The 16838-nt window shown below is 40.4% G+C and overlaps 1 protein-coding gene across 1 annotated transcript in view; it reads left to right on the top strand.

Annotated features, from left to right (window-relative positions):
* ELK1 (ETS transcription factor ELK1) overlaps nucleotides 1–16838 on the top strand; it is a 29368-nt gene extending 12530 nt beyond the window's left edge. The window contains exons 4-6 of the mRNA XM_007423622.4: nucleotides 1149–1547; nucleotides 9081–9182; nucleotides 10359–16838. Coding sequence (XP_007423684.1) covers nucleotides 1149–1547; nucleotides 9081–9182; nucleotides 10359–10457 — 600 coding nt within the window. The 3' untranslated portion in view covers nucleotides 10458–16838. The remainder of the gene's footprint in view (nucleotides 1–1148; nucleotides 1548–9080; nucleotides 9183–10358) is intronic.

Raw genomic sequence — 16838 nt, 5'->3', positions numbered from 1 at the left:
TATGTCTTTTTCTGGGTTTTTTTTTGGTACCATAAGGAACATGTTAACTAAAGTTATGACAGTTGGGCTGGCTGGGAAAAAATGGCCATAGCTGGAATAATGGCTGGGATGATGCATTTGTACAGGATCAGAAAATGCCATGTGTCTGAACTGGATCTGGGATGGAGAACCTGTTCAGAAGAAGTCTGAGGAGAGAGAAGAACCAGACAATAGGAGAAAGAAGTTTAAAACAAACAAACAAAAAACCTTTTAGAATATAGTCAATGACTGCATTCTCACTTTGTGCTAAGTTATGTGCTTAGTAATGATTTATTGACTAAGCACATTTCTTTGGCAGCATCATAGATTGTGCTAAAATGTAAATTTAGATTTACAAATGGATTGGTTCATATAACATACTAAGGCAAAAGCACATTGTGTTTTAGGTTCATGTAGTAACCTAGTTACTGTTAGCCGTAGCAAATTAGCTCCTAACTAAGATCGTAACCAGCCTGCTAGCAGTTTTTTTGCTGGGATCCCATTTTCTTTTACAGAAGTTTTTTTCTGAACCCAGTGCCCTCCAGATGTTTTGAGAGTACAATTCTCAGAATCCCCAGCCTGCATAGACAGTGACTGTGCCGGCTTGGAATTTTAGGAACTTTATTTCTGACACATATGGAGAACACCAGATTGGGGAAAATGGTTTTATAGAGACAATATGTTTCTGAATGCATCAGGAGAGGATGGTCCTCAGTTTCATGACCATCTTGAAATAATCTGACAGTGTTTTGAAGGAAAGAGAGTGTTTCACCAATCAGCAAGGCATATTTTATAAAAGCTCAATTTTAAGGAAAATAGAGCAAACAAATTAGCCCCAGATAAATAGACCAAGATTGAGGACTGATTTTTTTACAGTAGGGCTGGTTATTAACAGAGGGCTCAGGGAGGAAGTATGCTGTGCCTGACAAATATCCTACAGTACCAAATGCATCAGTTCAGTAAAGTTAAGCTCTGGAGTTTATTTTTGGGACTTCCCCTGTACACAGTAATGAACTTCAAAGCCTAGTAAACTGGTTCTGCTTTGTTTAGGAGACTCTCTGATCTCTGGGTCCCCAAATCTTCCCCTGATAGCATCACTTTCAGTGCTTCTGTTTTCTGTCCCCATCCAGATTATAGTGGAGCCCATTCCTGCACTTGATGAGAAGGTGCTGGTGAAAGTGGAGGAGAACCTTGACCTTGATGAAGAGGCAGCTGCTCTGATGGTTTTAATGGATGGTGGAGTGAAGGACGAGGCAGCTCCTTCTGAGAAGTCTTCTCTGGAGAAGGAATCTGTGGAGGCTGAGCTGCAAGAAGATGGGGATAGGCTACTGAAGGAAGAAGCACAGTCTCCCAACTTGGTGTCGGTCTCTCTTGAGGGACAGCCCCAGAAGGGCAAGAAGCCTAAAGTCCTGGAGCTTCCTTCACTGCCAACCCAAGAGAAAGTGAACGCAGCTGTTAACAGCCTCCTGGCACCGGGTGGCACAGGAAGCACCTTGACACCAACCACAGTTATTTCTTCACATGCACTGGTGAGATCATATTTTTCAGCAGGTTTACTGGGTTTTAATCTGTTCCCACGAACTGGAGATAGAACTGGGAATCTCTTTCCAAAGTTAAAGGCATTTGGTTTGTGTTGTGGATAAATATAATATGAATGGGCTGATTACTGTTCCCTTGGAGTATTAGACAGATGGAGAGACCTATCTCACTTTCTTTGGGGGGTTAGCAGTGGTATTTAAAGCACAGAAAATGAATGAGAAGTATTGAGTAAAAGGAATTAAAGGCAGGAGATAACAGAGAAGAAAAGAGCATCTAACTAATTCTAGTTTACTATTCACTTTTTTTCGGGTGCCTTTGAGTCAGTGTTGACTCCTGGCAACTGCCTGGACAAGTCCCTGCAGTTTTCTTGGCAAAATTTCAGAATTGGTTTGGCCTTGCCTCCTTCCTAGGGGTGAGAGAGAGGGACTGGCCCAAGATCAGCCAGATGGCTTCGTGCCTAAGGCAGGACTAGCACTCACAGCCTCCTGGTTTCTAGCCAGGTGCTTTAACCACTGCACCAGACTGGCTCGCTGTATTCACCACACCTCTTAATACTGTTCTTTCCTTGCAATCTATCCTTGCTTCCACCACATCCATGCCCTGATTCATACATTGCCTTTTGTTCTTTAAGCTTCTCATCTCTCTCTTTTTAAGAATCTCATCAGTTCCATCTCACCCTGAGTCTTCATCTCAGTCTTCCCTTTCCTCTTGATCCAGTCACTCTTCCTTATATATTTTGGGATTTGATCCTAATTGGGCTCATCCATACCTCTGCTGTTGCATTGTTTATAGAGGATTTGCCTTCACTATGTCACCTCTCTCACAACCACTACAGGAAGTCCTTGGGTTACGACACTAATTGGGACCAAAATTTCCATCGCTAAGCAAAGCGGTCATTAAGCAAAACATCACGTGACCACTCTGCTTAACGATCGGAGTTCCAGCAGTCCTGGTTGTGGTTGTTAGGTGAGAACTGTGTGGTTGTTAGGCAAGGACCTCATGCTTCTCCTGCCCTGCACGAACTGCCTTGTCCCTCTACTTCCTCCAGTTCTGCTGCCACCTGAAACAGTGCCTCCTGCACAGCCACCACCTTTGGCCAGGGAGCTGCCACCACTGGCTCTCCTGCCTCGCCCAGTGCCAGAGTGCACTGCCCCTTAACAGCCCTGCCTGCTGCACTCTCCAGTGCAGTGGAAGCTGGCAATGGAAGACGGGACTCTGTCACCCACACCGCTGCCCTACCTCCTCCACCGGCTCTCCCACTGCCTCCTCCCTCGCCTGGCAAGCTCCCTTCAGCAGACCAGGCTCCACTGCCCTGCCGTGCTTGCCCAGTGCCTGGCTCTTGGGCCAGCAGTGGGAGGAAGAAGATGGCAAAGGTCAGCTGAGCACATTGGTGGCAGGGGTAGGTGGTGGAGTGCAGGGTGGCCAAAAGGGCAGAGATGGGGGAGGAGATAGGTGGGTGGGGGAGTTGAAGTGGAGGCAGTTCATGCAGGACAGGAGAACATGACTGTGGGATGCTGCAGTGGTTGTACAGTAAATGCAGGCCAGTAGCCAAGCGCTCAAATTTTGAGCACGTGACAGCAGGGGCGCTACAATGGCTGGAACTTTGAAGACCAGTTGTAACTGGTTGTTCAGCGACGTAACTTTGAATGGTCGCTAAACAAATGGATGGAACTCTAGGACTACCTGTACCAAGGAAGCTTGAGGCTAGTCAGAGGTGTTCTGGCATGACAATGGTGTCTTCCTCATATCCCAACACAGGGAGGAAGAACCTTTGGAAATTGCTGAGAAACCCCTTCCCATTCAGTTGCTGGGTTCTGCAACTCCATGGCCACTTTGGCTGTGGCACCAAGAGAGACCACACACCTCAGTTGTGCAGCCTTCTTAACTTTTTTGAATTCAGTCACAGGAATATCAATCTTGTGGAAGGCCAAGTGCAGTTTTACCACACAGTCAGTATTTGCACTGGTAAGGAAAAATAAGCTTAGCTGTTTATGCAGTTCTTTGGCAATAATGAGGCTCATGAATTAAGAAATTGTTTACATCACTTGGAGCAAAGGACCTGCTCTGGTCTTAAAAGGGGCCACCTTGGGTGCTGCATGAAAGAGAGGAAGGTGCAGGAGGCGAGAAGAAAAGAGGACAAAACAAAAACCCGGCAGGTAGAACTTTACCATTTCAAGTCAGGGATCAATCAGCTGCTGATTTGTTGCCATGTGTAGTTTCCCGAAGCATCCCTTTTGGACACTTGCCTCTTAAAACAGCCAGCCGGCTTGCCTCTTGTTGCCGTACCTGGCAGCTGCTCAGCTGCAGATGCTAGATCTAGGTGGGTTAAGCAACCTTATCTTCTGGCCAGACCCCCAACAAGGAGGAAGAGCCCTGCAATATTGACAGCTGAGGGAAGCTTCTGAAGTTCTTACCCAGGAAAGCAAGAAGACAGACCACACGAAATGGAGCGCAGACGATGAGCTGCAGTTCCCCATATGCTGGTCACTCGATAGTGCTAGGCCACACGTGGACTTCCTGTTGCCTGAGCAGCGCTACCAACTCATTTTCATCCTCCCTTTATTCTTGAAGGTAGGGTTAACATTTGTCTTGGGAGCCTCTCTCTTAATCCCTTCTGCCTGCCAAAATGTGGAGAAAGATGGCAGGGAAGCCACCAATCACTGCCCTAAAACTACCTCACATTAAACTGCAGGTAGGCTTTGAGGGAAGTGCTATTTATATCAACATACTTTTCTTCCAACTCAAGGATGGGAGGAAAGCACATTAACATAGCTATGAGAAAGAGCTGATTCATTCTCTCTGTGTGACCAAACTACCTCATTGTACTTCTTTCACACAGGCACTTACTTTTGCATTCCTCATGCATTCGTTCCTGACCCTACCTCTTTTTGTACACTTGTACACTTCTTAAGTACCTTATTTCCACTGCATTCCAGTTACTGTTATATTTGTCCTGACATTTCCAACTTTCATATAATAAAGTATGCAGAAACATGCTCTTATATGTAGCCATATTCTCTTCTTTTGATAAACATTCATCCCTTGCAACAAACCATATATTTCCCATTTCTTTTACAACAGGATGGGCGTATCTTAAACATTTCCATCCATTCTCCCATTTTAATAAACATTCCACTAAATGCACAAATTTATCTAGTTGCTCTTTTTGCCCTTTATGTATAAACTGCATTTATTTGCTCCATTGTCCTGGTCAAGCACAACTACTTTGGTGTTTAGTACATTAGTTTTCTGATCCATTCTCCTTGTTACATTATACAACATCCATATGCAAATTGTTCAGGTTCTCAGCCAATAAGTGGTATCATCTGCATAAAAAAGGGCACGCACATTCACGTTTCTGACCAGCACACCTCTAACATCTGTTTACTTATTGTATTTCTAACCCCCTCTCCCTCCCACCACTCTGCTATTATCTCTGGGTATAACATCTTGCTCTGTTCTTGGCGCTGAACCATCAGTAAGCATTTAATTTATTTTACTTCTATACTACTCCTATTGCATTCAGCAACCAACCTTCAGTTTCACATTTCATGTAAAACATTTCATGCTTGACACTTATTTTACTTTATCATACAAATTTAAATTTAGAATTTAAATTTAAATTCTATAAATTAACAAATTTGGAATAAACTTTCTCATATTCATACATTTATCAGTGATCTACCAAAGAGCGAAAATCTGAATCCTCATGTTAATGTGCATTCCTCCCATCCTTAAGTTAGCAAAAAAGTATGTTGACGAAACTGCTCTGTCCTCATGGCTGAGCTTTCCTGTGCCAGCAAATGTGCTGTCCTGACAGCTTTATTGTGGAACAGTTTAAAGCAGTGTTTCTCAATCTCAGCAACTTTCATGCTGCCTGGGGGAATTCTGGGAGTTGTAGTCCACACATCTTAAAGTGGCTGAGGTTGAGAAACACTGCTTTAAAGGCAGCAGTTGACGAATTCTCTGGTTTTATTTCTTCTTCTACCCACTATCACCTACATGGAGGGGAAAAACCCACCCAACACTTTCCTTGAGATGGGCATGGATTGGTGATTCAAGCTATCTTTCAAGTTACCCATGTGGCAACTCATTACTAGTGTAGATAACTTGTGAGGCTATTTCTGAACACATATCTAGTGGTTTTCCAGAAAACCAGAACAACCATGCTCCCCCCCCCTGCAAAAAAGATTGCCCAGAACACAGGTTGCATGTGAGAAACAGTGCAGGCTGAACTCTAGGCACGTTGGGGCAGCTTCCTCTAGCTCCATCCCATGCCATCCCATTTCATGCACAGCCTGTCAGCTGGACAGTTTAAAAAAACAAGTTTTTAATCTATGCAATTATCTTTCACTCTCTGCGCATATTATACAATATCTTTATCTCATCCCCATTTTTGCCACAATAATTCTCTCAGCAATTTCTCTTACCCATAGCCTCTCAGTTCATAATTCCACCAAGCATCCTTTTTCATTATTTTCTCTTCTATGACACTTCATAATGTAACCCTTTTCATTCTGTTCCAAGCAGCTTTCACATAAGCTCTTTCCTTATGACCACTTTCCATTTGTTCTGTTGAGAGGTTAAGCTATTAATATTTTTCATACATTTTTTTCACGCTATTTACTTTTTCTGCAATTGTTCTTTCACTTGTTTTGTTTTCTTCCATGTACTTCCCCAATATCTATTCTTGATAATGTTCACCCTTTATCTTAGTCTTTCATCGTGCTTTCCGATTCATCCATTTTCCATGATATGTACAGTATAATACAGTGGTACCTTGGGTCACAAACGCTTCTGTTCACGAACAATTCGGTTCACGAACAGCACCATTCGCAAAATTTTGCTTCCGTTCGCGAACTCCGCATTGGGTGACAAACAGGATCCGCGGCCATTTTCCCTGCCGTGACATGTGGTCGTGGCTTCCTGTAGGGAGGGGGACTCTCCCTCCAAACAATAACCGCCTCCCCACCCGCCTTCCTGTCCTCCATGCCAGAAGTCGCGTCGAGCAAGGTTAGTGTTCTCTCTTCGTACTGTACTTTGTGTCATATTTTTGTGGTTTAAAAAAAAAATACATATGGTTCAGAACGGATTAACTGTATTTACATTGAACCTTATGGGAAAATTTGATTCGGGTCGCGACCAAAATCGGTTGGCGACCAAATTCGTAGGGGTCAGAACGGATTAACCGTATTTACATTGAACCTTACGGGAAAATTTGATTTGGGTCGCGGAACGAATTAAGTTCATGACCTGAGGTACCACTGTACATGCTTTTTGTTAAACAGATGCTCGTCAGTTACAGTATCTTTCTTATTCATTCTTGGGTCTCCTAACAGCCCAGTCACGTTTTTTGTACTCTCATTTTGTTTCCATCCATCCATCTATCCATGTCCCCCTCAGAATAATCCCCCCGTCACATCCATTTAGAATGTTGCACAATTTCTTGCAAACTCATCCCTGATTCTTTCTTTTGTTATTATAAATCAGTGGAGCATAACATGTCTATCATACCTGTGAATTCCTGATTTCACAGACACCCACAATAATCTAAATGGCATCAGTTCCTTCTTCTGGACGTACATTTTAGCCATTGTGTTCATAATTAAACCTACACTTTCATATAGCTGCATGTAGGCAGCAACCCCAGTCCACAAGATCAGGCCACCTTCATTCACATCTATTATATCCTTCCCATTTCTCTTGGTTTCAGACACAAAGCATATCAATTTTTCTTTCTTTCATTTCATACACTTTTTACCATTTACTTCTCTTACATTTCAAATTGTAATCTTCTATGTGCCATTGACCATATATCCCAAGTAAATTCTGTCTGACCAGTCTGGGTGGGCTGTTATACTCCACTTAGAGGCTCAGTGGATTGGAATGGTCTAAAAATCTTATAAATTAGAAAATAAAAATAGTGATTACTACATGGATTCATAGGTATTGACCTCTGCCAATCAGTCAAGGCATTCAGTAGGATACTTTTTAGTAGGATAGAGAGGTTACTAGCCTCAATTGCATCTGTGCCACCCATAGTATTACCTGCTAACTGAAAAGAAAGTTTGGGAATAGTTTAATCAGTATACCACAAGTGCAGCCAAAGCCCATTTTTACCTCAGATATGCTCATGTTCTTCTAAGCAAGCGAGGCTCTCTGCTCTAGAAACGATCTTGCAAGCCAGCATACGTGCAGGGTGTATGCAGTGTATTGACATTCTCTTGTTTATCAGCAGGTCCCACTGAGTTTTAATCTGTTCCCCAAACCTGTAACTTGCTTGGGGTTGCTTTCCAAGTTACAAGGGGCAAACCTGATTTGAATGGGTTGCTTAGAATTTCTTTGGAGATTTCTACATCATCATCATGTAACAACTATACCCATAGAGTAGGACAACTAGAGCCTTCAGGATCAGCTCTGCTCCCTGAATACCAGCAATTGCTTTTTTAGTTATTAAACCAGATACAAGAGAGATTTGGGAAGATATTCTGGACATGAGAAAGGAGTTGCTGATAGTCTAGGTGAAAGTTTGTAGTTTTATGGCCTGACAGTATGTGGGGAAATCCTTTCCTTGAGGCTTTTACCTAGGCAGTTCTGAAGAGGCTTTTTAATTAGCCATGATGGTTAGAAGATCCCAGTTTCATTTAGTATTGATGACTTTTGAAAGCTAATGTCTACTATCATGCATACCCCACCTGCTGAGGTAGAGGTTGGAAAAATGGTTTGGCAAGTTCCAAATATAGCTTGCAGCTGAATCAGAAGCCAAGTGTTGCAGATGGTTATGTCTGTCAAATAATAAAGCATGATTTTAAAAATACATTTCCCCAATAATAAAATATTGTTTTAAAAATACACATAATAGACCCCTTATAGGCTTTTTGCATGAAACAGAAAAAAATGCACTTATGGCTTGTGGTTTTGATGATTGAAAAAAAAAGAATAATAGAAAAAGTGAGCTTTTTTGTAATTATAGAGTAAGAGATAACTTTGTAATTTACTTATATTTGCTGCAAAGGAAATTGGAAACTTCTTTCTATTTCTTTTTATCTTTTGTTTCTGCACTTTTGTCTTTGTTCTTTTCTTCCTCCCTTTTCCTTTATTTTCTTTATTCTGTATTAGTTTGTGTTGGTTTTTATGTTGTCTAAAACTTTTAATAAAACGTGTATGTATGCATGTGTGTGTATGTGTGTGTGTGTGTGTATTTATTCATATAACAGATAAACACCAAAGTAGAAAGCTTATAAAATTGTCTCTTATTATATATAGAGAAGCACTATAGCCTCTCTGTATACAAAGGAGGAAAATGTCTCTTAATGCCTGTGGAAAAAAGAACATTCTCAAGGGCAGCAGTTCCAACTCTCTGATTCAATTTCTTATCCCTTAGTTCCCTGTCTCATTTCTGACAACCAAACATGGAAGAATTGGCCAATGGAGTAAGCGGTTATTTTGAAGAACTGGGATGTTGCTATTTTTCTTTTTCCTTTTTAAGAATTCTTGGTGTCTCATTTTGATCTTCTCTGCAGACTCCAGTCCTGCTCACCCCAAGTTCCTTGCCACCCACCATCCATTTCTGGAGTACCCTGAGCCCCATTGCACCACGCAGCCCAGCGAAGCTTTCCTTCCAGGTATGATTTGAAATCTAAGGTCATCGGTGGGATAGAAAGTATGTCTGTGAGGGGAAGGTGAAACTTGAGGCTGGGATCTCTAATAGTGGATGGATCTGAAGTTATAATTCATTGAGGAGGTGGAAGAACAGTCACGCATGGATCATAAAAGGAACACATCAAGGTTGCGTGCATTTTGGATGTTTGCAATCCTCTTTAGCAAGTATGGAATGCAGCATCTGGTACGGATCAGGTATGAGCTTGGCTATGTTTTTGGTACAAGGCATATCTTCCCAGATACCTATACATATATAAAAATTTTACATAAGCATTTCAATAAAAGATTGAAATATTATTTCGTTATAATGATCCAGAGCTAATCTACATCAATAAGTGATTTGTTCATAAATTACTAGTAACATCAATTTTGCTGACCGATTGAGTAGTTGAGGCTGTCCATTTATCTTTCCAGTGCTGACTGAGTCTTATAGCTATAAGTAGGACATGGGGAATCCACTTTTTTTTTGTCCAGATGTCAGTTTCCATGTAGTTGGAATATAGTTCAAGAGGTTACAAACATCCTAAAGTAAAGTCAATGGATTTCTTTGTATGGTATTTTTAGTAGAGTCAAGTGTGCAGTTAATGTAACTTGAAAATCTGTTCAACAGTGGGGTTAGAGAACATTAGTTTTAGCCCCCAATAGCCCTAACTTTGTTCTGAATTAAACTTATCTAATTTAATTTAATTTAATTTAATTTAATTTAATTTAATTTAATTTAATTTAATTTAATTTAATTTAATTTATTTAGGCACCGCCCAACTACAAACAACTCTGGGCAGCAAAAAATAAAATATAATTAAACAACAACCAGCAAAAGATAAGAAAGTAGTTCAGAGAAAAACACAGGGTGGCAAATCCAGCCAACAACAAAACACACAAGGAGCTCCAGTCACCCTAACCCAAGGCCTGGGAGAACAGCCAGGTCTTCATGGCAGCTGCTTTTTTGCTTTAAGAATGGGTTTTGTTGGAAATCCATTGTTTGTGGTATGTATGTGTGGAGATTTGGAATAAGGAAGGGAGAAGATGAAGTATTATAACACCCATACTTCAAATCACGCCCTTTCAAAACTGTTTTTTTCATAGACTAAGTAGTTATTAGGCAGATCCTAAGCTTTTCCCTCTTTCTCTCTTTTCAGTTTCCCAGTAATTCTAGCTCACAAGTTCACATCCCGTCACTCAGTGTGGATGGACTCTCCACTCCTGTAGTCCTTTCTCCTGGTCCCCAGAAGCCATAACCTTTCCGTTGCATCACCGTATTCCCTACTCCTGCCAAAGAACTGGCTTGAGTCTCTTTTCAAGCACTTGGGTCTACTTCTTCAGCTAGACAGCTGTGTGTCCCTTCGTTAACTGGAAGAACCCTTTGATGATCAAGCAGCGTCAGCTTGAAGAATGAAAATGGCATAGCAAGCAGATTCATCCACTAGTCTCTGATCTGCCAGAAGTTTCCTTTGAAACCAAATGACGTTTTGCTGATATCAAGCACTTGATGTGTTGCACTTGCTTCCTGTTGAAAAATTTCAAGCAGCCCTCAGATACGTCTGTGAGGGCAATAAGAATATAAGCTTTATTTGGTCTCCTCTCCAAGAGGCTGCCCGTATTTGACACTGTTGTGGCAATATGGCTTTCCTTTTCTGTCTCCTGTAGTCAGTCTTTTAATACAGTTTAGCTGAGGGTCCAAGGTCAAGAAGGCTGCCAATCTTCTACCTTGCAAGATAAATCCAGTATCTCATTCCATCCCTATTTTTTTTTTTTCTGGCTTAGTTTTAGCTTGGTTATTATTAGAGAAGTAGATCCTGCCAGCCATGTTCATTTTGGGAGTATACAAAGAAACCAGTGTCAGCCATATTTGTTTTGGCTATGTATGGACAATAGGTTGATATGTAAGCCATCTTTGTTTGGAAGGATAGATAGAATAAGGAATTTTGGTCAGCTTTGGTTTTGGATGGGTAGGTGTGAGAGTGCCATAGCTACTCACATCGGTTGCAGGTGAACAAAGAAGAGAAGAAGTACTGTTGATCATGTTTCTTCCGAGTATTTCATAAAGAGGGTATATTGATACATGGTCATTACTATATTTGATTTGGCTTCATAGAAAAAAATAATGGGATGTGTTTGCTGTGCAACATAGTAGGAGCACTTTGTCAGTCATACTCAGTTTGCCAGCTAAAGCAGCAGCATCAGTTGTGTTTAGTTTGGATAAACTCTGTTGATTGTGATTGTTTTGGTTCACTGAAGTAGGAATGTTTCTGGTATTTCTTTGGGAGAAAAATGCTCCATCTGACACCAAGACTACAGCTGGGGAGGTTTTGATCATTTTTTTCCCCCATTGGTCAAAAGTGACCAGTTCGTCAACTTGGAGACCAGAGAATGATGTCTGCTTACTGATTTCAAGATCTTTCTCTTGTTGCAGAATGGTTTCCTTAATTTATTTCCTGACGATCAAAGGTCATGACAGAAATGGCCAAAGGGGAAGTCTTAACCCTCTCTATTTTTGACAGTTTTTAATGGTTTCATTTCTGTCATCATTGGAGAAATGTCAGGCATCAGCTATTGTGTGGAAAATGTTATTTACTGATTGATCCTGATCTCACATACCTCTTCAGTTTTCTTCCAACTCTTGAGTCATCCTGGAAACAGCAGTGACAAATCCACCATCTTATAATCTCTTCAGTTCCTGCAGCCAAAAAAGCTTCTTTATGGAAACAGTGGAAATGGCATCTTTCTATAGTTATACATTTTATTTCAGATGCATCATAAAGAGACTCTGCAAAGGGCTGTGTCTCTTTGTCAGATGGGTTTATTAGAACTCATATACTCAGATGACAAGAATTTCATCACTTTATTGTGGTTTTTTGGAGGTTATCCATACGTATTTGTTAATGCCACAAAAGATATGCTATTTCAGAAGTATCAGCCAATTCTTAATCAGAATTCCTGGCACCTTCTATTTTTTCACAGAGTATCTATATCTATATCTATATATCACAATTTTATCTATTGTCAAGAGAGTTGTATTAAGAGAAAAGTAGATGGTTCAGATCTATATTTATCTTTTTGTCTGTCCATTTTGATAACTATTTTTTAAACCACAGGGTGGGGGTGAGAGAACATTCTTTTAAAGTGAGTTTGGAAAGGGAAGCATTTGGCTTTCTAATTGCTTGTATGTACCTATGTACAGATTTTGAAGTGGAAAGATTAGTTAAGGGCATAATGTGGAGAGGTGTGGTTTTCAAATTAGAAGAGTTTGTAATGGAACGTCAATAATGGTGAACCAGGTTCTCTATAGGAGCAGTTTCCAACTGTGATGGTGGAAGATCACGAGATTTAGTCCAACCTATCTGGAGGCCACGAGGTCTGAAGCCTTTTCCAGGGTGTATTTGGAGCAACCATGTGGCCCAATAGGCCACCTCTTGCCTTGTTCTGAAGGTGTTCCCTAGAATGTGCCTTGGAATCTTTCCAGGACATACTAACAGCTATGGAGAAGTTCCTTAGAATATAAATACAACTGCAAAGTAGGCTCTGTAAGAGCAAACAAACACATTAATATCAGTAAGAAGGATTAAAGCAAAAATTTGATGATGAGGCCAGGCCAGACTCTGAACTTGGGTATCTGAAGATCTATCAGTGAAGAATGACTTCACTAAAATTAGTGATCACTGAGGTTTAAATTAGAATGTCAGAAAATATGTGGGTTAAAACCTCATATATGCATCAGTCAAGATGAAAATGGGCAGCAAGGCAAGGGACCCAGTTAAAAAAGCTAGAGGAATGTGCCTGAGGAACCCAAGATCTTTCCCAACTCACAGGCTTACCTCCTCACAATTTGTACTGTACTCCCAAGTGATTTTCTATGTACTAACAGGAGTCTCATGGAGTATGTAAACCTCTAATTAAATTACCTGGGGAATTGACTGCAGGGAGATAAGCTATGAGCAGGATTTCACCATCCACGTGCCAATGTGCTTTTAACTCACTCCCTGCTCCCACTTTTCTATGTGATTGGTATAGATGTGAGTTTAAAAGATATGTTATATTTATGCCCATAGGGCCCTGTTGAATTAGGCTCCATTCCTTGACATATTTTGTAGTGATGGAATAGAATCTGCTTTCATAGGAAATTAAGCAAGACCACATGGATTTATTTTGGCAAGAAAGAGATGAAACTGGGTAGGAGATTCAAGATTTGACCAATAATATTGTAGATAGCAGATTTGGGAGGGCTTTAAAAGCAAATGTTTATAGCCAGAAAGATATGGTTTATTTTTAATCATCCTGTTGTGTAGCATTAATAATGATGATGATGATGATTATATTTTTGTTGCACTTCCATATTGCCTCCTCCTGGGAGGAATCTAAGTGCTTTACAAGGGGTGGTTTACAGATTTATTTAATAAATTAGGCACTTTGTGTAATCAGCAATCTGCAAAACAATCAGGTACAATTCATGAGTGTTACTATTCAAATCATGTGTAAATCATATGTGACTTGTGTATAAAGTAAGCTGTGCTTTAGAGCAAACTGTAAGTACAGCATGCATAAGCCATTATATATATATATATATATATATATATATATCAGCAAAACAGGTGGAAAACAAGACTACATTGTGGCTGAGCACAAAGCATTCAAGCAGCTGATGTGTAAAAAATGAACAAATGAAGAGTGATTTGTGGCACAGTTATGTAATGCCACTAGTACATCAAGAGTAAGTATTTGCAATGTAATGGATTTGCAGTGTACTTTCACAAAATAACCTGTGGTTTTATTTTAGCCATCCTACATGCAAACCATGGGTAAGCTATGAGTAGCTATCAGTAAAATTGCAAACATTGTTTCCTGTAAACTGTAAGTGAAATGTGGTTATATTTTGAGTACACCATATGCAAACAATGAATAGGTCATGTAAGCCATTATTGACCTGTGGTCAAGCCATGTGGAAGCCGATATAATGTTTAAACCATTTGGGTATGGTTGTTTTTTTAAATCACTGGCTTTCCACATTAAACCTCTCTGTTTTTCTCATGCAGGTGCCATTGGGCGTGCCCCAGTTTTATTGAGAGCACCCAGCAGAGTAGCTTTACAAGTATCTTGTCTAGGACAAACGGCTGCTTTGGCACTCTCCATCCTGAAGCTCGGTCTTCAGGGTTAATTGCTTGAAAGTCCTAGCAGGACTTAGGAGGGTGTGGCTCTCAGAGCCAGAGAGTAGCACTACAGTCCTAGGCTTCTTTCCTCACTTCAACTTGTGCAGCTTTCAGAAACTTGTGCTAGAGTAAGACAATGTTTTGTAGCCATATATTAGTGCTGACACGTATGACAAAGGTATCCCTGCTATGATGGCATGTTCAAGGGGTAATTGCAAAAGGACTATTAAAGAATATTGCAAAAAATTTACACAAACACACCCACACACACAGACACAGACACACACAGACACACACAGACACACAGACACACACACACACACACACACACACATATATATATATATATATATCTCCAGATACACACACAGGTATATATTTATATTCCTTCCATAAGCAATTCTTCAGGATTCATAGGGCTATGGATTCCTTTATCTTCAAAAAAGGGAGAACAATAAGATAATTATTCTGAAAAGTGCTTAATGTCCTTTAAATAACATTAATAAAAATAATTGTAATTTGAATAGTATTCTAACTACAAGAGCAAATTCATTTTAAATAGGAGTCTTTCATGATTTACATTTTCTAGTCCACTGAAATCCATGGGCTTGCTTCCAACCCTCCTCTTACAAGATGACATTTAAAGGGAGGTTGCTTTTGATGCAGAAGAGAGAAAAATTACCTGTGAGAAATTCCCATTTCTGTACAATGGCTAAAAACTTCAGAAACCCTAGTTGCCTTTGTGGCCAGCTGGCCAACTTTTTGAAATGAATAAGTTTAATAAGAAAGTTGCCACTATTTTTATAAATAGGAGACAGGACTTTGACAGGACACACAAGGCAGAGATGAGCAGGTGCCAGTAGGGTGTTGAGTGGCCTTGCTTGTCCTGAAATTGTTAATACGACATCTATTCGTTAAAGATGGTGACAGTCCTAAAAGACAGCCATCTGCATATCCTCTAGCTTGCATATTTAAGGCACTTTTAGAAAAGGATTCTGGAAAAGCCAAGAATCAATCTCTTATGTATGGCTGGTGAATTTAAAAACAGTCCACATGTTTAAGACTGAAGTCTGACCTCTCCCAGCAAAGAGCCAAGTCTGTACAATAAAATAATCAAGTGAAAACAAAATTAGTTATTATAGATCAAACCCTTTCACTTGGCAAATAACGCCCCCCTCCCCAGTCTTTACCAGGAGTCTTATAGCACCATAAAGTCTTATTATTAATTGTCATGGACTAGGTGCACCAAGTTTAATGTCATCTCAATTAACTTTCATCCCAAAGAGCTAATACCGCAGTGTGTTTAGTTTTAAGGAACCATGAAAGGTTTGTTTTTCCTTATGAAAGAATCAGGCAGTACCATTTTTTCTGCAATGTACACTGGGCTGCGGCTATGGGTACATTTTGCTCCCATTATAAAGCACATTTTTCTGCCATACAGTACACAACTGGTACATCAGCTGTGTATTCTTTAATGGAGTTGAGCTGGTGGTGGAGAATTGGACATGGTGGAGCACTCCTGTGTACAAGAGTACAGTCCAGGAAAAAAAAAATTGCTTGATTCGGTGGTTTATATAAAATACCATGATTTTATTTCATTCCATTTCACATGCTGTCCACACTGTGAAAGACCAGGATGCGAACAGGTCTGACCATTGTCTTTTCAGATCCTGTATTTTCAAGAGGCTGCCTTCAGATGGGACTGAGAAGATAGGATGGTCTCCAAACCCCATAGGACTTGACTAAAATAATGGAGTCAACCTGCATTGATTCGGCCTGATCATTCCTGATGAAAAAGGCTGAGAGGTTGACCCGTTGTTCTGCAAAGCTTTGAAGGGGATGTGTATCCACATCTTTCAAGCTTGTTTGACCATAGAAATCTGACTGTAGCCCCCAAGTTTAATTGGGAGAATGTCAGGGAAAATGGTGATTCCCTCCTAGATCTTGAATGAGATACTCTGCATGACCGATTCCAAGAATATTTCATTTAATTTATAGCAAGAGAGTGTACTTAACACATGTTAAAGTCCAGGAGTGTCTTTTTTGCCTTTCTCACTTGAACATGCTTTCCTTTGTATCTGGGAACTTTGCAAGTTTTTCTGGGTCTGTAATGTTCAGGATTTCTCTTTCTTTTTCAGTGGCACTTCAAGTTGTCTAGAGTGTCAGCATGGCAGGGATTGGTGAGATATGTGAAAAGAACAGGGCAAAATCCAGGGATTTAACATTTTTGGTTGAAGTAGATATTTTGTTGGGATTCTAATCCCATGGAGGGAATCCTACAAGATGCTCTTGGAAATTTTTTCTTTTCCCTGTTTTTCTTCATTGTTGACCTGGTCTTGGTCCCTGAGCCAGAGGTGATAGGGATCTGTCCCTCTCTAGTTACCTCTGCACTGGGGTTTGGATCCTGTTTTATTTTTATGATGAAACTCTCCGGGATCCTGCCCTGTAAATAAATTTATTTTTCAACAAAACTCA

This window comes from Python bivittatus, unplaced genomic scaffold, assembly GCF_059951505.1.
Source record: "Python bivittatus isolate LINGU-HERP-01145 unplaced genomic scaffold, Pbiv_v1 ctg000220_np1212, whole genome shotgun sequence".
NCBI lineage: Eukaryota > Metazoa > Chordata > Lepidosauria > Squamata > Pythonidae > Python > Python bivittatus.
Note: the sequence above shows the minus strand (reverse complement) of the source record. Positions and strands in the feature narration are given on the sequence as shown.